This window comes from Labrus mixtus, chromosome 6, assembly GCF_963584025.1.
Source record: "Labrus mixtus chromosome 6, fLabMix1.1, whole genome shotgun sequence".
Lineage (NCBI taxonomy): Eukaryota > Metazoa > Chordata > Actinopteri > Labriformes > Labridae > Labrus > Labrus mixtus.
In genome coordinates, this window is record NC_083617.1 from 6457159 (window position 1) to 6476215 (window position 19057).

General features: G+C 40.3%; 2 protein-coding genes across 3 annotated transcripts in view; one reads left to right on the forward strand and one right to left on the reverse strand.

Annotated features, from left to right (window-relative positions):
• Nucleotides 1-835: 835 nt before the first annotated feature.
• On the forward strand, nt 836-12585 carry vstm4a (V-set and transmembrane domain containing 4a). Its single transcript, XM_061039683.1, has 8 exons — nt 836-1073; nt 3370-3855; nt 8459-8512; nt 8612-8719; nt 8831-8864; nt 9225-9373; nt 11135-11190; nt 11984-12585. The coding sequence occupies exons 1-8, from the start codon at nt 1025-1027 to the stop codon at nt 12134-12136; spliced, it is 1089 nt and encodes a 362-aa protein (XP_060895666.1). The 5' UTR covers nt 836-1024; the 3' UTR covers nt 12137-12585.
• A 2967-nt stretch (nt 12586-15552) lies between these two features.
• Nucleotides 15553-19057, reverse strand: part of wdfy4 (WDFY family member 4) — a 51039-nt gene continuing 47534 nt past the window's right edge. For both annotated transcript variants that reach the window (XM_061039682.1, XM_061039681.1), the window contains exons 59-64: nt 18327-18485; nt 18039-18218; nt 17619-17801; nt 17051-17138; nt 16249-16378; nt 15553-16013 (exon numbers count right to left, since the gene is read on the reverse strand). In XM_061039682.1, the coding sequence (XP_060895665.1) occupies nt 15950-16013; nt 16249-16378; nt 17051-17138; nt 17619-17801; nt 18039-18218; nt 18327-18485 (804 nt within the window). In that variant the 3' untranslated portion in view covers nt 15553-15949. The remainder of the gene's footprint in view (nt 16014-16248; nt 16379-17050; nt 17139-17618; nt 17802-18038; nt 18219-18326; nt 18486-19057) is intronic.

The window sequence follows — 19057 nt, forward strand, 5'->3', positions numbered from 1 at the left end:
TGTAAAGGAGAACCTGAGGGAATTCCCCGGATAAAACACTGAGATAAGAGACTTAACAAATCTCCAAACTCATCTGAATTATAATTTTCGCACTTAAACACATGGCTACTATTAGATTAAAGCTACTTCAGCACAACAAACTCTGATACAATTACTATCTTAAAAGTCACAGTAGGAAAAAACAGATCATCAACCCAGCTGGTACACTTTCCTCTGACTCTATACTTTTTGAGAGAATCCATCCTACAGGCGACCTGAAGGGTTAAACCTGTTGTGTGATTCCGTTTGGCTTTGGCATAGCTCGGAGCGCCAGCAGAAGCCCTGCCTCAGCAGTTTAGCTTGCCCAATAAAGCAGCAGGCTTCATACCACTGGGACAGTCTGACAACCACAGCCAGAGACAAGCCCATGCCACTCTGTCCAGCAGCCAGACAGGGAGAGGTCCCTGCACACACACACACGCAACATAAATGCATGAACACATGCATGCAGACACACAGACACAGAGCTTATAGACAAAAAAAAAAACCCATCAGCAGTAGCGCTGTAGGCTTTAGTTAGAGATGCAAGCTGGGGCCTACATTTGGAGAAAAATCTTGTTGATGGAAATGCATGCTCAGCGTATATGCTTCTCAAAATGACCCACAGTGCGACAGGCGCACACACACACACAAAACCACGAGACTTGACCCTCGCTTTTAGAGTTTTAGGGCTTTGGGCCACAGTCCAAGACTCCTCATAGGAACACAGGAAATGACATTTCCTACGTTTTGCAGGACACAGAGAGAAGGAGAGAGAGAGGGAGAGAGAGAGAGAGAGAGAGCTGGGAGAGTGAGTGGGAGTTTCTAAGTGGGAACAGAGCATTTACTGTTTCATATTACACAGAAAAGAGGAGAAAGAGGAGAGGAGTTAATGGTGGGTAAGGGCTCTGATGGGTGTAGGAGTCAGGCGCTGTTTTCAATGTAGCTGCTTGTGTAAGTGTTGTGCAGTTGTCTGGGTTTATGGATTCGCTGCTGACTGTGGAAAATGTACTTCTCTATAGTGGTCCTTGTCCTGACTAAGGCTCTGGTCACAGGTAAGTTTACCTTGTTTACAAAAATATAAAACAATAAGTAGGCGAGGAAGCAGATAGAAAGAAAGAGAATGCATCTTAGGTACTTGATTTATCAACCTACAAACATCACTCTGTAAGCTAAAAGTTTGAGGGTTTTTTTATATAACTTAAGCATGAAAAGAACATCAAATGTACAAAAAGTTTTTTTTTTTAACAACCACCAAAAGTTGCAAGTGCATGAGTTAAAAGTGCGATAGTGACGATACTGACAAATTGCTTAAAATAAACCAGTTGCAGACTTTTAAAAAAAAGTTTTTGTGATCAGAGAAAGCCTCAAACAATTTGCATTCTCTAAACTTCCATAAACTCATGTTTCCTTCCCTGTCATTTTATGGTTATGTTACATTTTGACTTTGGTTTCAGTCTCTGTTTGTGCTTTTTGATGTCACATTGAATAGTGTTAGACAGACCTAGAGGGAGATTCCCCAACAAACACAACAACAACGAAAAAGAAAAAAAGAAAAAGCAAGCCCAGATGGTCCCTGTTATCGTCGTTGTCGTGTTTGTCTCTGCCTGTTTGTGGGTTTACCGTACTGAAGATGAACGTTTCCCACCTGTAGATTCTCTTTCTCTTACTGATCACTCACATGTTGTGTCCAGACTTCATGTCTCTTCTGGACAGACTTGACCCAGCTGGCAGAAGAATCAAACACAGGCTAGTAAAAAAAAAAAAAAAACAGGGCAAGCAGAGTGTGTTTTCTCATTCCAAGTCCTCTAACACTGTCAAACAATTATAGCCTAAATTCCCATCAAGTGATGGAATGACATGTCTAAGCAGAAACAGTGATAGTGTGAGCACGAACACCATAAATCCAAGCAGCCACTGTGGGTGTGCATATAAACTTACTTTGACTAAATGCAGCAATTATGTCTAATTGGCAGGAAATCAAACATCTTGAAAAAGTGAACTCAGAATTTTTTCCATGTGAGGCACATTACCAACTCTACTTAATTACTCATTTACTAAGCAGGGAGGGGTCACACAAGCTACAAGACCATAGTGCTATGTGATTGTCCCTATGTCTGGAAATGACTAACTTTGTGGTTAGGTTTAATTCAATACAGTCATAAAGCAGGACATGCATAAAACCTGCAAAAAAAAGTACATAATTTCTCATATTCACATGGTGGCCTTTTCTCCTCTTGATGCCAGAGGAGCAAACAAAATACTGTTAGTTTGTTATGCTGCTGGGTCAGAGGTCAAAAGTCTTATAAACTGAGGGAACATAAAAATATGCAATAATTTAAGAGCATGACTATTAATTAGCAACAGAAAAGACCTTTAGATGTGAGATCTGGAGTGACATCATAAGTTACAATAGGCGCGATTTTTTTATTGTTACTACGTTTGACTTTCTGAGTTCTTTTTCAGTTAAGTTTAAAACGGTTTTAAAGCTGGCTTGTCAGTTCAGTTCAGTCTTTTTAATGCATACATTTAGTTCAGTTTTTATTAGTTTAACGGTTATGATTGGGTTTTTTTTCGTGATACTTGTCAGGGGTGACAACCAAAAAGGACAAAAAAAGTCTTGTGTTGTAAAAACACCATTACACAGTTTATTCAAATTCAACTTTAGTGTGAAACAACTAGAGCTAAAAAAAAACTGGAAGATATATTAAATACCCACCTAAGATATAAGCCGTATGTATGAAATGAATAGACAAAGACCTTAACCAGACTTTTTCTCTGTAACTTTATTGTATTAAGTTTTCTAAACACATTTTACAGTTTCAGTTTTTTTTTTTTTTGTCGGGTCTTGTTTTTATTTTAATTTAAGTTAACAAAAATCTATTTTTTTCATTATTTCCGTTAACCCTACCTTGCTGTTAGCTAGGCATTAGTTGAATTAGCATTCAACAAATTCCTAGCTAACATGATGTTGGCCAGAGGTTACCCCTCACCTTTTGTAGCATATAACTTGTGGTAATGTTAGCTTTCACCACTTCCTACCTCATGCTGATATTAGCTAGTAGGTGTGTGAATGCTAATATTTGCTGTTGTTATATATTATATATTGTTGACTTATAACCTGAAACACAGCAGTGGGACACTATAACAGTATTTGAGATTCCCTGAGCATGATGTCAGACGAAAAATGGCCGCTGTTTAAATGTGGTCAATTCAAGAAGCACAAATATTGAAAAAAAGAGAGAACACATATTCTTTAGACAGAAAAGATAGTTTTCAACACATTCAATGTATGCTAAAACATTTTCAGTTGTACTTACCCCCTGTACTGTTTCTGTCCTTGGCCCACAGAGGTCTGTCATGCCCTGAATGTGACCGTGACCCCTGGACCTGTTGTCATGGCAACAGAGAAAGACAACATCACCCTCTCCTGCCTGGTGTCTCAGAGGAAGAGGAGCAACAGTGTCCTCATCCTCCGCTGGTTCTTCTCTCCTCTTGCTGCTCCCACTCTCTCACCTCCTCCGTCCCCGTCTCCGTCCCCGTCCCCGTCTCCGTCCCCGTCTCCGTCCCCCTCGCCTCCTTCGCCCGAGCCATCTCAGGTACTGCTTGTGAAGTTGGGCATAAAGAAAATGAAGATCTATGGGAACTACACCCGTCGTTTCACCCAGCCAAAGTTTCGTCTGTATGAGGAAGTGGAGGGAGAGGTGTACCGGTTGCGGATTCTGAACCTGAGCGGGCCGGATCAGGGTTTCTACACCTGTAGAGTTCAAGAGATTCACAAACACAGAAACACGTGGCGAGCATCATCCAATGGTACCAGCACCACACAGCTGACAGGTAACTAATTAGGACTTTAACACACTCTAATCAGTCTGTGGAAAAACACAGGGTCCATTATAACTGATGCAAGGATGAATGTTAGGGATGCAACAATACAGTCAGCACACGGTTCAATACGTACCTCGGATTTTTGGTCACGGTTCACGGTTCGGTTCGGTTCTGATGGCCCGGGCCGTTAAAGTGTTTCCAGTGTTAAGTGTTTTCGGCAAATTTTACAGAATAGCAAGGGATAAAGAAAGAGAGCTACTTTTTTCATTTTAAAACTATTTATTTTACTTTGAAGCAAAAACAAATTCATACACATTCCTGGTGTATGGTGTATTGTAAAATTACATGTAAAATAAAATAACATAATGCGGGAAAGAGGCCACAGGTGGGATGTGAACCCGGGTCGCCCGCTTGACCATTGCGCCACCAGTGCCCCATAAATTGGCTATTTCAATATAGCCAATTTATAAACCTGTGCTTCAGTAAACATGAATTGACCATTTCAATTAACAAACCTGTACTCCACATGAATGCAGTCTGCCAACTTGTATGTGGTGACTTCCTCCTCAATGATCTGGGCCTTGTCTGTTCCTCTGTTCTGAAGAGCTCCCCAAAAAGCTCTGACATTGCAGTCTTCTTCTTGGGAGGGGGAGAGGATGTATTTTCTTCCCTTAGGTATGGCACAGGACTCTTTGCTTGACCCTGTGTTACAAAGAGAATGGCCCTTTAATATAATTACACAACTACAGTGTATAACATATTACAATTGTTAAAATATCAGTGATACGTCTAATTATATGTAAAAACAATCAAACCACAATATGTGTATCATAATATATGTAATAAAAAGTAACAAAGGCAGTCATATAAAACAGACATTATACAATCCTCGAATTTTAAAAAGGAAATATATCTCAATACTCGTCAAGAGACTTAAAACCCGCCTCAGCTCTCAGCCTGTCCTTAGGTTGACTGAAAGTTAGGCTGAGACAGGATTTCCAGAATGGCGGCTGCTGCCGATGAGCCTCCAGAGCCCCCTGCAGTAACACATGGCTGACGTCACTCAGGCTTCATTCATTCATATTTAACAGTCAGTTCCCCACTCCCTCTCACGGTTTCCTTCTCTATCCACTGTCCTATCAAGTGAAGGCTAAACGCCCAAAAATAAATCTTAAAGAAAAAAAGCATTTCAACCTACCTATCCTACAAAACCAATCCTGAAACACACACACGGTCTACTCGATGTAAAGAGTAAAAGTAGCAGGCACTTCGTTGACAAGTTGCAAAATCAGCCCTCCGTTCCAGTTCACTTTCCTCATGCATCATTTCAACTCTCAAAGCAGTTGTTGGCCTCGACAGCGACTTGCACTTCGGCTGGACAAACGCCATCAGCTTGCAGAAGCCTTACCCTTCCACTAAACTTAATGGGAGCACATCTCCAGACACCATTTTCATTATTAGCAGGCTAATATTCCCCCCTCTGGTATCATCACAACGACGTGGGCTATTGTCGTGGTAATGGCTGACGCGGTGCATGTAACGCTAACCGACTTGAACTATTGTAGTCTACAACAAAGCGTGCTAAAGAACACGAGCAGTGGAAGTCTACTCCAAAAAGGGTGTCAATGAATGAATGTTCAGAATTGAGGGCTTGGGGCTTCCCAGTTTAAGATGCTGTAAATCTATACATCATGAGGTTGAGTTTACCCCCGTATCAATTCTGTGTGTGTTTCCTTGAGTTAAGCCCTTCAGCATTTTCACATTTGCATCGAGCTCATCAATATCTGCAGTCGGGATGCAGATGACTTCAACTTTTTAGTCTTTGGTTGGTTGATCAAATGCAAGAAATATTGACTTTGCCTCGAATAGATTCAGTCAATAAAAGAAAAATAAATATCTCTGGAAAAACAGTCAAACTGCAGTATAGGGTGGTGAATCATCATTTGACAAGATATACACATTTTACTACTTCTTTGAAAACACTTTAGCTCTACCCTGGTCGCTGACAAGAGAGAAATAAACACAAGAGGGGACTTCTGGTGTTATTACCCTGAAATGTTTTCCATGGAATATTCTTTCCGAGGAATTCCCTTACAGCCACACACATTAGTGAGACATGCTGTACGTGTTATCTGGCTGTGGAAATTACCGAAAAAAAGAGGAGTTGCAGCAGTTATTATTTAAGGACAAAAGGGCAAATAAAATCGCGTGGCGTGTATTTCCTGGCTCTCGCTGGGACTATTTGCTGAACGTTGTGCCTATATGTGTTTGAGTCTGACCCCAATCCTCTGGCATTTCCATCTCAAAACAATGAGCTCACACGGCCAAACCACACTCAACAATATCACCCTGTGTGTGTGTGAGGAGGAGGAAAAGGTAGAGTGTTGCTGAGCTGGCTACGTTCAAAGACGCTGAAACACATGACATCAGCATTCTGGGTCTACTTTTATGCGAGCCTCAGGAGAAAATTCACTGCACAAGTCACATGCATTGGAAAATATTTAGCCCCCATATACAGTATGATTTGAACATGATAGATTAAAAACTCATGTAGATCACACACCGTAATCTTTACATAGTTTATCCTTTATATGATGTTTTTGGATTGATGGCCATCAGTTGTGGGAACCACTGCTTTTACAGAGCTGTAGACATGACTACACCTGATTGAATTGCACGATGTGCCTTTATAGTCCTTATTTAAGTAAGCAAAGAGTTTTGAATCAGACACAGCCATCGAACAACGCCCTGACCTATATTCAGGGCAATGTCCCTCTGAGGAAGCCACACAACCTCAGGCATCTCCGACATGCGTTGACCACAAGACCAGAAGCTGACATTATGATGGTAAACAAAGAGAGAACTCAGCTGTAACTGTAATCCAGGGAACTCCTCAGTCTGCAGATTTGGTTCTGCAGATCTAAGAGCAGAGGCTACACCCCACTGAGATAATTGTGGCTACTTTTACTCGAAAGATTTTTGCACGGATGTGAGATCATTTGTCATAAATCCTAACTTGAGATCTTCAGGTTGAGGGTTTTTGGTTCTGCTTTTTAAAACTGATCAAATGTGCAGACCATCTGCGCACTTGCATGTTTTTTTATTAGGCACCTCTCTGCGGCTTCAGGTTTCTGACTCGGCCCTGTTCCAGCCGAGGGTTCATCGTTCTGTCTCGTGTCATCACAGCTGGGCTGCAGATGCATTTTTAACCTTCACCTGATGGTTTTTAGCTTTCGGGAAAAAATCTGTGCGGTATATTTTTTTTCTGGCTCAGTTAGGTAACGCAACACCTTGTGTAGATAAATCTGTAGTGAGCGTGTGTGCTATAACATCCAACCTGTTTACACGCGCCTGCATGCAGCAGAGAGGTTTGGTGGTTACCCACAGTGTAAAGGTCAGATATGTGGTTAACTTGCATTTACTGTTAACTGCTCACACCGTCAAGAGCTGCATGTTAAATGCAGCCTATGATCAGATGAGTTAAAGTCATTTCTGTACCTTTTTTTTTCTTCTTTGTCTGTGTCAGTCGGTATTTTATAATTTGTGAAAAAGAATGGATGAACAAAATGAAAGGAGGAATGCCATATAATTTAATGCAGTCCCATATTTGTCAATCAAAATTAGCATCTTTATGACGATCTCAGCAAAAAAGCTAAACTAAATAACCCGGGGCTCTTTTCTTACATTTCCCTGTTTTAGAGTCTTTAACTGTTTTCTATGTTGTCTGTTTGACTGGATACATACTGAAAGAAATCAAACTCAAAAACAGGCAGCAGTATCTCTTAAAAACACATAACTAGTGTTGTGTTGTTGTTTTATAATGTTGTGTTCTCCTGTTTTACTTGTCTATTGAACTATTCACTGAATTATCGGATATATTTTTGATGCTGCGTTTTGCGTCTGGTCATAATGCAACTGCCTTTGTGTTCGTCCCTGACATTAATTATCACGTTATTCAGACTGAACGGCCCGAGACCACGTCTGACTGTTTTGCAGGCAGTTCAGTCAGTGGTCTGGAAACAGGCTGGAAGTCAATTAGAGCGAACATCTTATCATTTCTTATTAATATGTTTATCAACCTGTGTTTAAAAGACATATTAAAAACTCATTACGTGGAGCGGAGACTAAGTAATTTATGTACACAGCCTCTGTTCACTCTCCTCAACCTCTTGTTAAATAACCCTGACCTCGACACAACCCATCATTCATTGGCACGCACTGACAACAACTTCCTTATGCGTTGTCTTTTCACACCAAGAAGTGCACAAAGGAAAAGGCAGCATTAAACAATTGTGAAGCAGCCAACAGAGGGAAGTAATGGGGAAGCCCCGAACACCGTCCAAGAACAGCAATACAGCCGGCCCTGTGTGTGTGTGTATATGTGTATATATGTGTGTGTGTGTTGTTCGTGGTGGGCTGATGCTGCAGAAGTAACTCCCTTCAAGACAGCAGTTTTGATATTTCTGGAAACCGCTGAGGCTGTCGGCTGTCGGCTGTATTGGGTCGGTGCCCTCAGACAAAAGCTATTTACAAAGATACTAAGTCTGGGCGCAGTGTTTCCACCCTCTATGTACCGCTTGTGCTGACTTTCTTCTTCCTGTTATTTGTCCAGTGCATCTAACTCATGAGGATCCTACCAGTGAAGGACTCTGGCGTTTATTTGCAGGTAATTTTCTTTTCATCTGTTGCCCCACTTGTGTTTTATATAGCAAGTCTTTTTTTTTTAATGTTCTGATTACCTTTTCTCGTTTTGTTTCTCTGACAGACGTCTATTTGTGTGCTGTGTTGATATGCTCGCTTGGCCTTCTTTCCATCTTCCTGTTCACTCTGGTTCTTACATGCCAATACTTTTACAGACAACACAGGCTCAAGGGTAAAACAAAACATTCATAACCTTTGTAACTATAATAGATTAGAGATAATAGATACTGGAATACTTTTTTGTTAAGTCAACATGTTTGTTGTTTTGCTACTGTCTCCACAGCAAGTTATCTTCTGGTCAGGTGTCCAGAGAGCAGGTAAACACATATTCATTTAAACTTGAGCTGACATAATTAACTGACACATTTTGAAGTCAACTAAAAGACAAAATAAATGTTTTAAATTATGAAAAGTGTTTTAAAGTCATTGCTATGTTTTGCTGTTCAAATGCAAGACGATGTTTTCTCTCTTGAGGAGTCATTGTTAGTTTTATATTTCTGCTTTGGATCACTGGTGCTAACAATTTAATGAAGTCAATATGGGCTCTGAGAACTTGGGAGGGGCCTTCATTATTGCTTGGAAACATTCTTGCCCTAAATTATTAGAAGAAATAATTGTTGCAGTTACCTTTAATTTAAATTAATTAAAACTATAAAATCTCTCCTTTGTCCATGCAGCTCGGGAGAGACTGTAACCAGCTCCAGCAGCTGCTCCAGTTCCTCCCCAAGAGCCCAGAGGAAAGCTACAAGACAGAAAACTGACAGAAGAATTACAGTAACACCACCTAAACTACCCGAGGAGCCACCGCCACACATACCAGCCAAAGGTAGGCCAGGATGTAATCTCTCAGAGAGATAAAACTCAAAGGCCCATTATGGACAGTGGTTTAAGACCTTTACAAATAAAGTCTACCTGGGACGTCTTGACTGGGTTTTTGGACCTAATATGCACAGAAAACAACATTTACAGCAACAATCACAATCAAAGCAATATCAAACTGCAAAAGCAACTGTGGATTTTGAAAATCCTTTAGCTGTGAGCAAAAACTGAGAAAGTTTAAAAACACTATTTGTAGCAGATTTATGGACAATGGAAATAATCGTAATATACCTGAGGACTATTATCATTATAATGAAAAACGACAAGACCAGGTCCATTTCAGTTTTCAACATATCCTGTTGCTACGACAACCACGGTAACATTCGACTGAAAATCACCAGTTGACACGGTCACAGATTTGACCGAAACAGCGAGACTAAGTAGAGTAGGTGAAAAAACAGTATCTCACCTCCAGTTTATGGCGTTAGTTACAAGATCGTACAGTACAGGTGGGCTGCCCTCTTCTTCCTCCTCCCAATTGTACAGTCCATCTGGGACAAAGGTGGCCATTGTCTCTTTAAAATAAACCACAATCAGCCGAATTCGCTTTAACACTCTTCAACACATGAATTTATCACACCTGACTGAATCGATTGGAAATACGTAGAAACCTCCAGAAACCGTGAGTGACTTTTGTTTATGTAAAAAAAAAAAGAAAAAAAAAAAGGTATATGTTGTCCCACCTGATATGTATCCACCAATCAAATCGCACAACTAAAGGTCAGAGGTTAATGGGCAACGGTCACGTAATTGAAAACAACAAAAATATGATTATAGTTTTTTCATGTGAAAATATAGACCAGATAAATATCTTAATTAATTTTTGGAGTAAAAATGCTTCTTGAGTTTAATGCTTAATATTTACATGTTACATTATAAAATTCATTATCATGTTTGTTTCAGCATATCAGGTTTGTACATATTAAATTGTGTTTACTTCTTTTTGAATTGATTCATATTTAGACTAATGTTATACTTTTGTACATGAGAGCACAGTCTATTTTAGTCAAATACCTTGTATGTGTGAGCATACCTGGTCAATATAGCTGATTCTGGTCAACTTTAAAATCATAAATCTCATTCACCACCAAAAACTCTGAGTCTTAAGATTTTGGGCATCTGTATGACAATATTTCAGTGTTTCTAGGGAGGGAAATTCTAAATATATATATTTTTTTTTAAGTATATTAGGTGGAAAACACTGTAAACGCGTCTTACATGCCTTATATTTTGATCAAAGAGGGCCTCAGAATTCAGTTTTTATTTACCAGACCTTATCTTTCAAGCTGGAGTTTAAATTGCAAAGACATACTCGATGCATGAGAGTCATAGGGTGCTCATGTCCTCAGAAAGGATTTGCATTGTAAAGAAAATAACAGTATTCAAGGTATCACACAAGAAGAAAAGCATAACTCAATTCCCATCACAAAAAAAGGAAACTAATTGAGAGATATGCAGTCCCAGAATTAGAATTTTGACTGTGACACTGATATGAGGGTATTTTTTAGCATTCATGCTATAATTGAAGAAATCGAGCATTTATCTCCGGTTTACGCTGCTGAACACCTAAACTGCACCTTGACTGTGTTTCAGGAAAAAAAGAGCTAGTGAAGGGGGATTTTCTGTCCAACCACATTTTCATAATTGTGACTTTATTCCTCCTGGCGTTTGTTTCCTGTCATTTAATGTTGTGTCTGTTTTTTTTTAGTGCCTGTTGCCGCAAAGAGACCTCAGAAGCCCAGAAGGTTAAAAAAGAGCTCTACTGTAAGTCGGCTTGTTCTCACTCATCACACAGGCACGACATGTATACTGTACGGTCATTTGTTCCATTAAATCATACAGTAAACTTATTCACTTATTAGATTTGTAAAAGTGTATTTATTTAAGGAAAAAGGATGAGGAGATTTTTCGATTTCAGAGTTGAGATTCATACAAGAGGGAATTTGTTTCACGACTGCGTGATTGTCTACAGGAGTTTATTGCCGACTCTTCATTCAGTTATGAGCTTGATAATTCTATTTAGTTTTATTGCTTCTCAAACACAATTATTTATTTAGAGTGCTTCATTGGTTTTATATCTACAATAAAAATGTCAAACAAGTACATACAGGAGAAAACTACTCAAACTAATGATCATCAGTATTTCCACCAATCCAGTTCTTGTGATTTTGTAGTGACTGCCCGCTCCAGAGACGTGAGCTTTTCCTTATTTGCACAAACACACTGATTGGATTAGTGAAAGTAGGAGGATCTGAAGATGCTGGATAGGACTGCTATTGTACAAAATGTTTTTCGAGTAAACCAAGTTTTCCAAGAGGTCCTACAAACCCTGTAAACACATACTTTCTGCAGCTAAAAGCACCAAGAGGATGTTTACCATGGAGAGTGGAAGGCTACTACTGTTTGCAGAAAAAGTTTCAATGCAGACAAGATGTTTACCCTCCTCCTTTCTGTCCCCGTGCACAATATGCACAGTATACATTTTGGTCTTTGGCTTAATCTTTGGGCTACATTCCTTTCATTTTCTCACACTCTCCCCCCTCCTCTCCTCTCCCAGCCTCGAGTAATACAGGATGATAGTCTGACATATGCAGAACTGGAGCTGGTCAGAGCGCGTCCACAGCCCCCTGCCTCCTCCACTCCTGACCCCTCATCCTCCAGCCCAGACACGGTGTACGCTCAGATCCTCTTCCAGGAGAAACAGCTGTGAACTCAGCAGCTCTGGACACATGGATGTCAGGGTTCCTCCAAGTTAAAGACATAGATTCAGCTCTCCAAAGCAGACTGGGTGGCATTCAGAGGAGAATATATTTATGAACTATCAGTATGGTATTTAGCATTTGGTTTTTTTTTGGCTGTAAGTATAATACAACTGTTGGTGAATGAGGGTTTTGTGATTCCTCGGCGCAGTTCCATTCCAGCACAGCAGTTTTTTCGGGTCTTGTAATTCTGTTGTTTTGTTTGTTGGCATCGCTGGCCTGTGAGCCAGATGTTTATAAGAATGCTCTTTATGTTCTGCATAAACTCAGGAGACTGTGTGGAAAGAAACGGGGATCCAGGCTCTCTTACTGCAGTGTCGTAAGGCATTGTACCACGTTTCAACTACATTTTTAATTACTGCACTAATACAACAATTAATAAATATACACCTGGATCTGACATGAAAGAGTACGGTCTTTGATTTGTATGAATACCGGTTTGAATTATCCATTTAACCTGGATTTAACTTCACCTAACATAACATAAAAATCATCCCTGCACACTAAGAAGCAACCTCACCACTGAAATAAGACAGAGTGAGAATTTGGATATAAGTTAATTCCAAACATGTTGAAAACAAAGTTAGACTTTTTTGATGTCGAGCCCAGGAAAAGGTGAGACGATCACTGCCGCAATAATTTTCATCAGGTTAAAATACATCTATAACATGAAATCACTGAGCTTAGAAAAAAATCTAGACGAAGGGGAGACTGGTTTTACCCAGAGTACAAAATCTGCAACTCTTACGTTTTTTAGTTTACATGGTTTGACAGAATGTTTTACAACACTATTTCTTCACTTATTTGAGTCTCATTGTCAACACAAAGTTGTGAGGAAACCAGTAGAAACCCTAACCAGGAAATAGTCCAGTGCAGAACCCCAGGGGAAAGCTGCTGTAGGCTATTTACAGCTGAAGTTTTACAGCTAAGGGTTTGTTATCAGGCTAGTCGTGTCCTCATTTGTGGACTTCATGCTACGCTAAGCTATCCTAACTGGCTCGAGCAGCTTCATACTTTCTGCAGAGGTTCAAGAGTTGCCCTGGATAACGATTGTTTTACTTTCAGTTTAAAAGCTGGAGACTGATATTAGCCAGATATAATCTAGTAATCTTAATTTCAAAAGACTCGTAACCTTTATTTCTAAAGCTCTGAAGAAATGTCAGGTTGGTTTATTTCATAAATATCATTTGGTTTTCTTCATAATGGTGTACAAAACAATGTCTTGCACTGGGCATATTCATTCAGCATGACAATAAAGATTTTAAATAAATTAAATACAAAGAAACCTGAGAGGCTGTAAAGTCCTTATTTCGATTTTCCAGCATGGACGAACAAAAAGGGACAGGAAGTGTTCTGCGTCTGATTTCAAAGTCTGGTCAGCAAGGCAGAGGCGTAAACAGCGGCAGTCATTATACCCAAGTACCCAAGAAAGGTGAGGGGTGTAGGCCATTTTGTGAAGGTCAGTGTGTGAAATATGTGATGAAGATGGAGATGCGTGGAGCGGGAGAATGATGCACATCCACACAGCCCTCTGTCTGTGAGTGGGAGAGACGGAGAGAGAGAGACCATCATCCCCCACAGTTCAAACTCACTGACTTGGATGAACCCGCTAATGACTACATTTATTTAAATTAGACTAATTGTAATCATGGTTAATAATTAGCTTTACAGTGCATTATAATTGGGTTAGGCTACAAGATGGTTCTGCCTAGGTGCAATAATTTATTTGATTTAATTATTCTGAGGAACTCAATGGTTTGACATTTCATATCATAAAACCAGCGGCGTAGAGAGAATGGAGATGGCCGTTGTCTTTAGAGAAGGTCATTGCTCGCTCTCTGGGAAAATTATGAGGACTATTTTCCACTCTATTAAGCTACTCCACTTAGCACAATTAGCCACACACACAAAGGTTAAAGAGAGAGACCTCTTTCTTTATGACAGAGAGGAGTGGTGCATGTGCACGAGAGAGCAGGCGAGAAAGGCAGACACAGAGAGACCCACTGAAATCTCCACGGTAAACCTTCTTTAAAAATAGTAAATTATTCAGAGTGAGAGAGAGTAAGAAATATACTTTTTAAAGATTAGCCGTACAAATCAGAAACCTCTATATGACCTACAAAAAAAAAGGGGCCTTACTGGCCTAGTGGTATAGTTTGCACGCCCCATGCACAGTGGCTAGAGTCCGGGTTTGAAGCCAACCGGTGGCTACTTTGCCCCATGCCATTCCCCACTCTCCTTCCCTGATTTCTTAATCTATCCACTCTCCTGTCTCTGCAACAAAGGAATACAAAGCCCAACAATACATCTGAAAGAAAGAAACAAAACCATCAGCGACGAGTCAGACTATTTGTATATGCTTTTAAAATATCCACCAGGTAGGTGTAAGCCCAGGAGATTAACAGCACACTTCAAAACAGTTTTTTTTTTTATCAGTTTCCATGGTGATGATATTGTTAGATTGTTATTTAAGAAAAAAGAATAATTGGATTTTTCATCATAAAACACAACAAGAAGACATTATCAGTACAAAAACAAGAGGTGCTGATTGTCCACAGGGGGCGCCAAAATTAAGACTACAATAAAAGTTCCTTACAGGAGCTTCAGTCTTAACAAAGTGTTAAACTTCATAATTGATTTCTTCAAATGAGTCTGATATACCCTAGATTGTGCTCTCACGGTTCTATATCGAGGCCCTGCAGTGTTTGGTCTGATATTGCCAATAGTACACTTCATGCCTAAGTATAAACACACACACACAAACACGTGCAAAGAGCGGGGACAAGCAGAAAGGCCACTTCATTTATAATGCACACATGCTTGCCTTGATCTCAGTAAACTGGTGGAGAAAATGCTACAATAAATGAACTAACGAGTTGAAATTGTCTTTGTATCCAAATGCCAAATTTCAAAGATTGAAAACACATTGTGAAAAACAACAAAGCTGAGGAAAGAATTCACAACATACTTAACATCCTACATTTACCAGAGCAAAACAAAAACACACTCTCATAGCAGTTAATACTGACTCGTGAATACTAACTTTTTTTTTTTTTTTTTTAGATTAAATGTTCGTTTGTCGGGCAGTTTGTGAGAATTAGAGATCCCTGAACACTTCAGTTATAAAGACTTGAGAATAGATTGCCCGTGCTTTGAGCTTCAGGCTGCCCACTTTAACCGCTGACTTCTGCTGTGGCTGCTGGTTAGATCATCGTGCAAATTTAAACAAAACATTCTGGAGAGTTTTCAGCAGGATCTACCCTTTATGAATCCTCTACAACAAAAAAAAAGATACATTTCAATTAAATAAAAAAATTAAAAATACAATAGATAAAACCCGGTCAAAGCAGGAGATTTAGGAAAACTGTTGTTTTAAAACATTTTTTTAATTGTTCATTATTTACAAAGAAAAATACAGAATTAAATATTTATGTAGGAGGTACATCATTATTTACTGCCTGAGACTTGAATGTACCTAAAAAAAAAAAGTGTAACATAGCTGTCTCTGATTACACACACACACACACACACACGCACACACGCACACACGCACACACACACACACACACACACACACACACACACACACACACACACACACACACACACACACACACCTGATCTGACACACAGCAGGTCTCTGTGCCCCGCTTGTGTCAGACCTGAGGCGCCGATGGATTTATCTGTCAGAGTCTCTCTGGGAGGATAAAGTGTGTGAAGAGATGTTGTCTGGAAGCACGATTGTACTCGGTGTCTGCCACTTCTCACTCACAGGTCCAGGTGAAAACTCGGCCCCAGGCATCGCCCGCCAACAGAGTAGCATGGCTCCTACACGGAGGAGCGAGTGCTTGAGTAACATGAACATTTTTCCACATTTTAAGCAAATGTTAAATACTGTAAAGAACATAATATTCATATAATGTGAGTGAGATACAGTTAAATGACACTTAAAACTGTTTTTTTCTTAAAATCTACAGCAATGGTTAAATGCATTTGAAACTGTTAGATGTAAACTAAATACCGCCTCTGCTTTGTGTGAGGAGATAAATTATCTGAACTGTACCTGGACATGGCCAGAACTGTGATGGCCGGATTGTTCTTGAAGCGACGTTGCGACACAGCCTGATTTCTGTTCAGCTCTTGACACAACACCAGATGTCTCTCCCAGCCTTTAGCCGGGCATGAGCTGCTCACTGCGGATACATGATGAGAAGAAAAATCAACACCCATGTATAACAGAATCACAGGGCAGGTGTCCACCCTGTTTTTAACCCCACCAAAAAAAATGTAAAAAACTGCATTAACTCTGTGTTTATCTGTGGTCAGCAGGCTGTTAAAAGGAGAAAAAAATCCCCTGAATTTTAACGCCTCAGTGTTACGTAAAGACTTGTCTCAATGTAATTTCCCAAGCATAATACTCCTATGAGGTGATGCGAGGCTGTAACCAACGTATGCCAAATTGGATCTGGGTATTATTGCTTTCTAAATTATACAAGCACACACACGTCAGCAGAATTACTCATCAGTGTTTACTGCCTCTATGTTTAATAACTTTATAACAACATAATTCCTGCTAGCCCTAATGCTAGTGAGGGATGGGGTGAGCATTACAAGCCCTCATCTGTGAACCACGCTGTCTGGCTGTGAGATGAGCGGTTAAAAATAATCATCTCACACTTAAGGATTTATCCAATTAGATAGTGAAGGGATTCTTTCTGAAACCAAAACACAAGAATCCTATCTTTTTGTGCAGCAGCATCTCGGGCAGTTTAACGGTTTTGCTACTGTCACGCACTCAGCTCATCGGCGTCGTTGTAAATACAAAAACATATATGCATATCCTGTCCTTCTGCCTGTAACATTACCGTCTCTCTCTGCTTGGTCTTGCCCTGGGGACACAGGCGCTTCTGGAGGGCCAGGTAATTGTGTTCTTGTGTACTCCGTCTTCCATATCTGTATGAGAGACACATAACGAGTAGCAAAATCAGACGTAATTCAACATAATAACAAACACACTCACATACGCACCAGCATGCAGACGCACATCCCATAACTCAAGATAATAATAAAGTAATAATACTGTGTGTGTGTGTGTGTGTGTGTGTGTGTGTGTGTGCGTGCTGTGCATGTGGCATGGACACCCACTCCCAAGTGGAGCCTAATTTTGAGTTTGCAGCTTTGATTGCAGAGAGGCAGCATATGCTTTTATGAATTCAAACACCCCACACACAAACCCGTATGCTGTTATTAATACCACGATGGACATCCAAGCTGCTACCTGTGAGGCTAATACCAAAGTAATGACTGCTGCATTTGAATACAGTGCACTGTATAAAAACAAAGCAACCTGTCCGTCTGATCTATTAGACGTACAAAGACTTTCTCTCTCATACAAACATTATTATGTGTGTGCACAAAAAAATAAATAATTACCCGTATTATGCCGTCTGCACAGCCCGTGACAATGACGTTCCTGGCATCCCACTCGTGCCACTGAGTGAAGCTGACACACAGGATGTCTGGCAGAGGCCCGCAGGAAGTGTCCAAGCAGGTCAACAGCTGACCCTTCATGGTCCACAGGTAGAGCACAGGTCCTGCACATGACGCAATCTCACCCTTGGACAGAGCAAAAAATTATGTTGACACCCCATGTGTGCGAATATAAAACAAACACAGAAAGGACATGCATGCTGACAACAATGAGAGTACTCCCTTCCTCATGCTGTGGGCGGAATCAAGAGGAACAACGTGACTAGCCAAAAATGACAAGAGATGAAAGGCAGGATAGAAAAAAAGTGTGAGAAGAGAGTCTGTAGAGAATACGGAAAAGGCAAATCAAGAAGGTGGACTTACAGTCAGTTCATTTATAGCCAGTGCAGAGATGCTGCTTGTGTGTCCTGCAAGCTGGGTGACGTAGCTTAGCTCCTCCATATCCCACAGAATACAGGTGAGGTCAAGTGAGCCGCTAACTATCAGACTGTGGACTTCAGACACAGCCAGACACGTCACTGAATCTGTGTGGCCGTATAACGGCTGTGGAGAACAACAGGGTCAATCTGAGCGTGTACATGTGTGTATAAAAACATTTCAGAGGTCATTGTTGAACCCTGTGTTACTAAAAACACCTGCAGACAAACGTACCTGTCGGAGTTTCATGTGGTTAAGTTTATCCTTGTTGATGGATACGTCCCACACACACACAACCCCGCTGGTTCCTGCAGTGACGATGGTGGTCGGGGTGGGACAGGAGGCACACAACGTCTCCCCCCAGTAACACAAACTCTCAAACACAGCAAAGGTCTGGAGACAGAAAGAGAGACTATGATCATGAATGCAATCACTTTATATGACGGAACCATTTTTTTGTTATGTTTTAGCATATAAGCATATCTGATAATAAAATCACGTTGTGGTTTTGTTTTTTGACTCTATGACTCTTGCATGCAGCAGTTTATATGCAATATGGCCAAGCTCAATTTAAACCCTAATATGGCCAAGACAACAGAAACACAGAGCTTGTAAGTTTAGAGAAAGTCACAAAGTCTGACTGTACATTGCTTTAAAGAAATCCATTGATACAGATAACACAGCAGTGTACAGTGACAGAAAGAGATTGAAGCTCTAATCTACAAAATGTAGAAATCTCCTGACTGGTTTGAATAACCAAGATCAGCATGTACAGTTTCATCATACAGTTAAGTTAATGCGATAGGAGAAACTTGTCTGAACCTGAAATTTGTCTTGGCCTCAGGTGCTGCACACATCTGCCTTCTCAGGAGCATCAACAAATAAAAACATTTCAATATATATCCACATGTAAAAGGAGAAGCAGCACAGTCAGTGACTGCAGGGAGCAAACACACAGATATCAT

Bases quoted from the DNA above. Each gene is read 5' to 3' on its own strand.
- vstm4a (XM_061039683.1), top strand. From the start codon at position 1,025: ATGTACTTCTCTATAGTGGTCCTTGTCCTGACTAAGGCTCTGGTCACA. The intron at 1,074-3,369 runs GTAAGTTTACCT...CTTGGCCCACAG, and splicing joins GACTAAGGCTCTGGTCACAG to AGGTCTGTCATGCCCTGAAT. The intron at 8,513-8,611 runs GTAATTTTCTTT...TTTCTCTGACAG, and splicing joins ACTCTGGCGTTTATTTGCAG to ACGTCTATTTGTGTGCTGTG.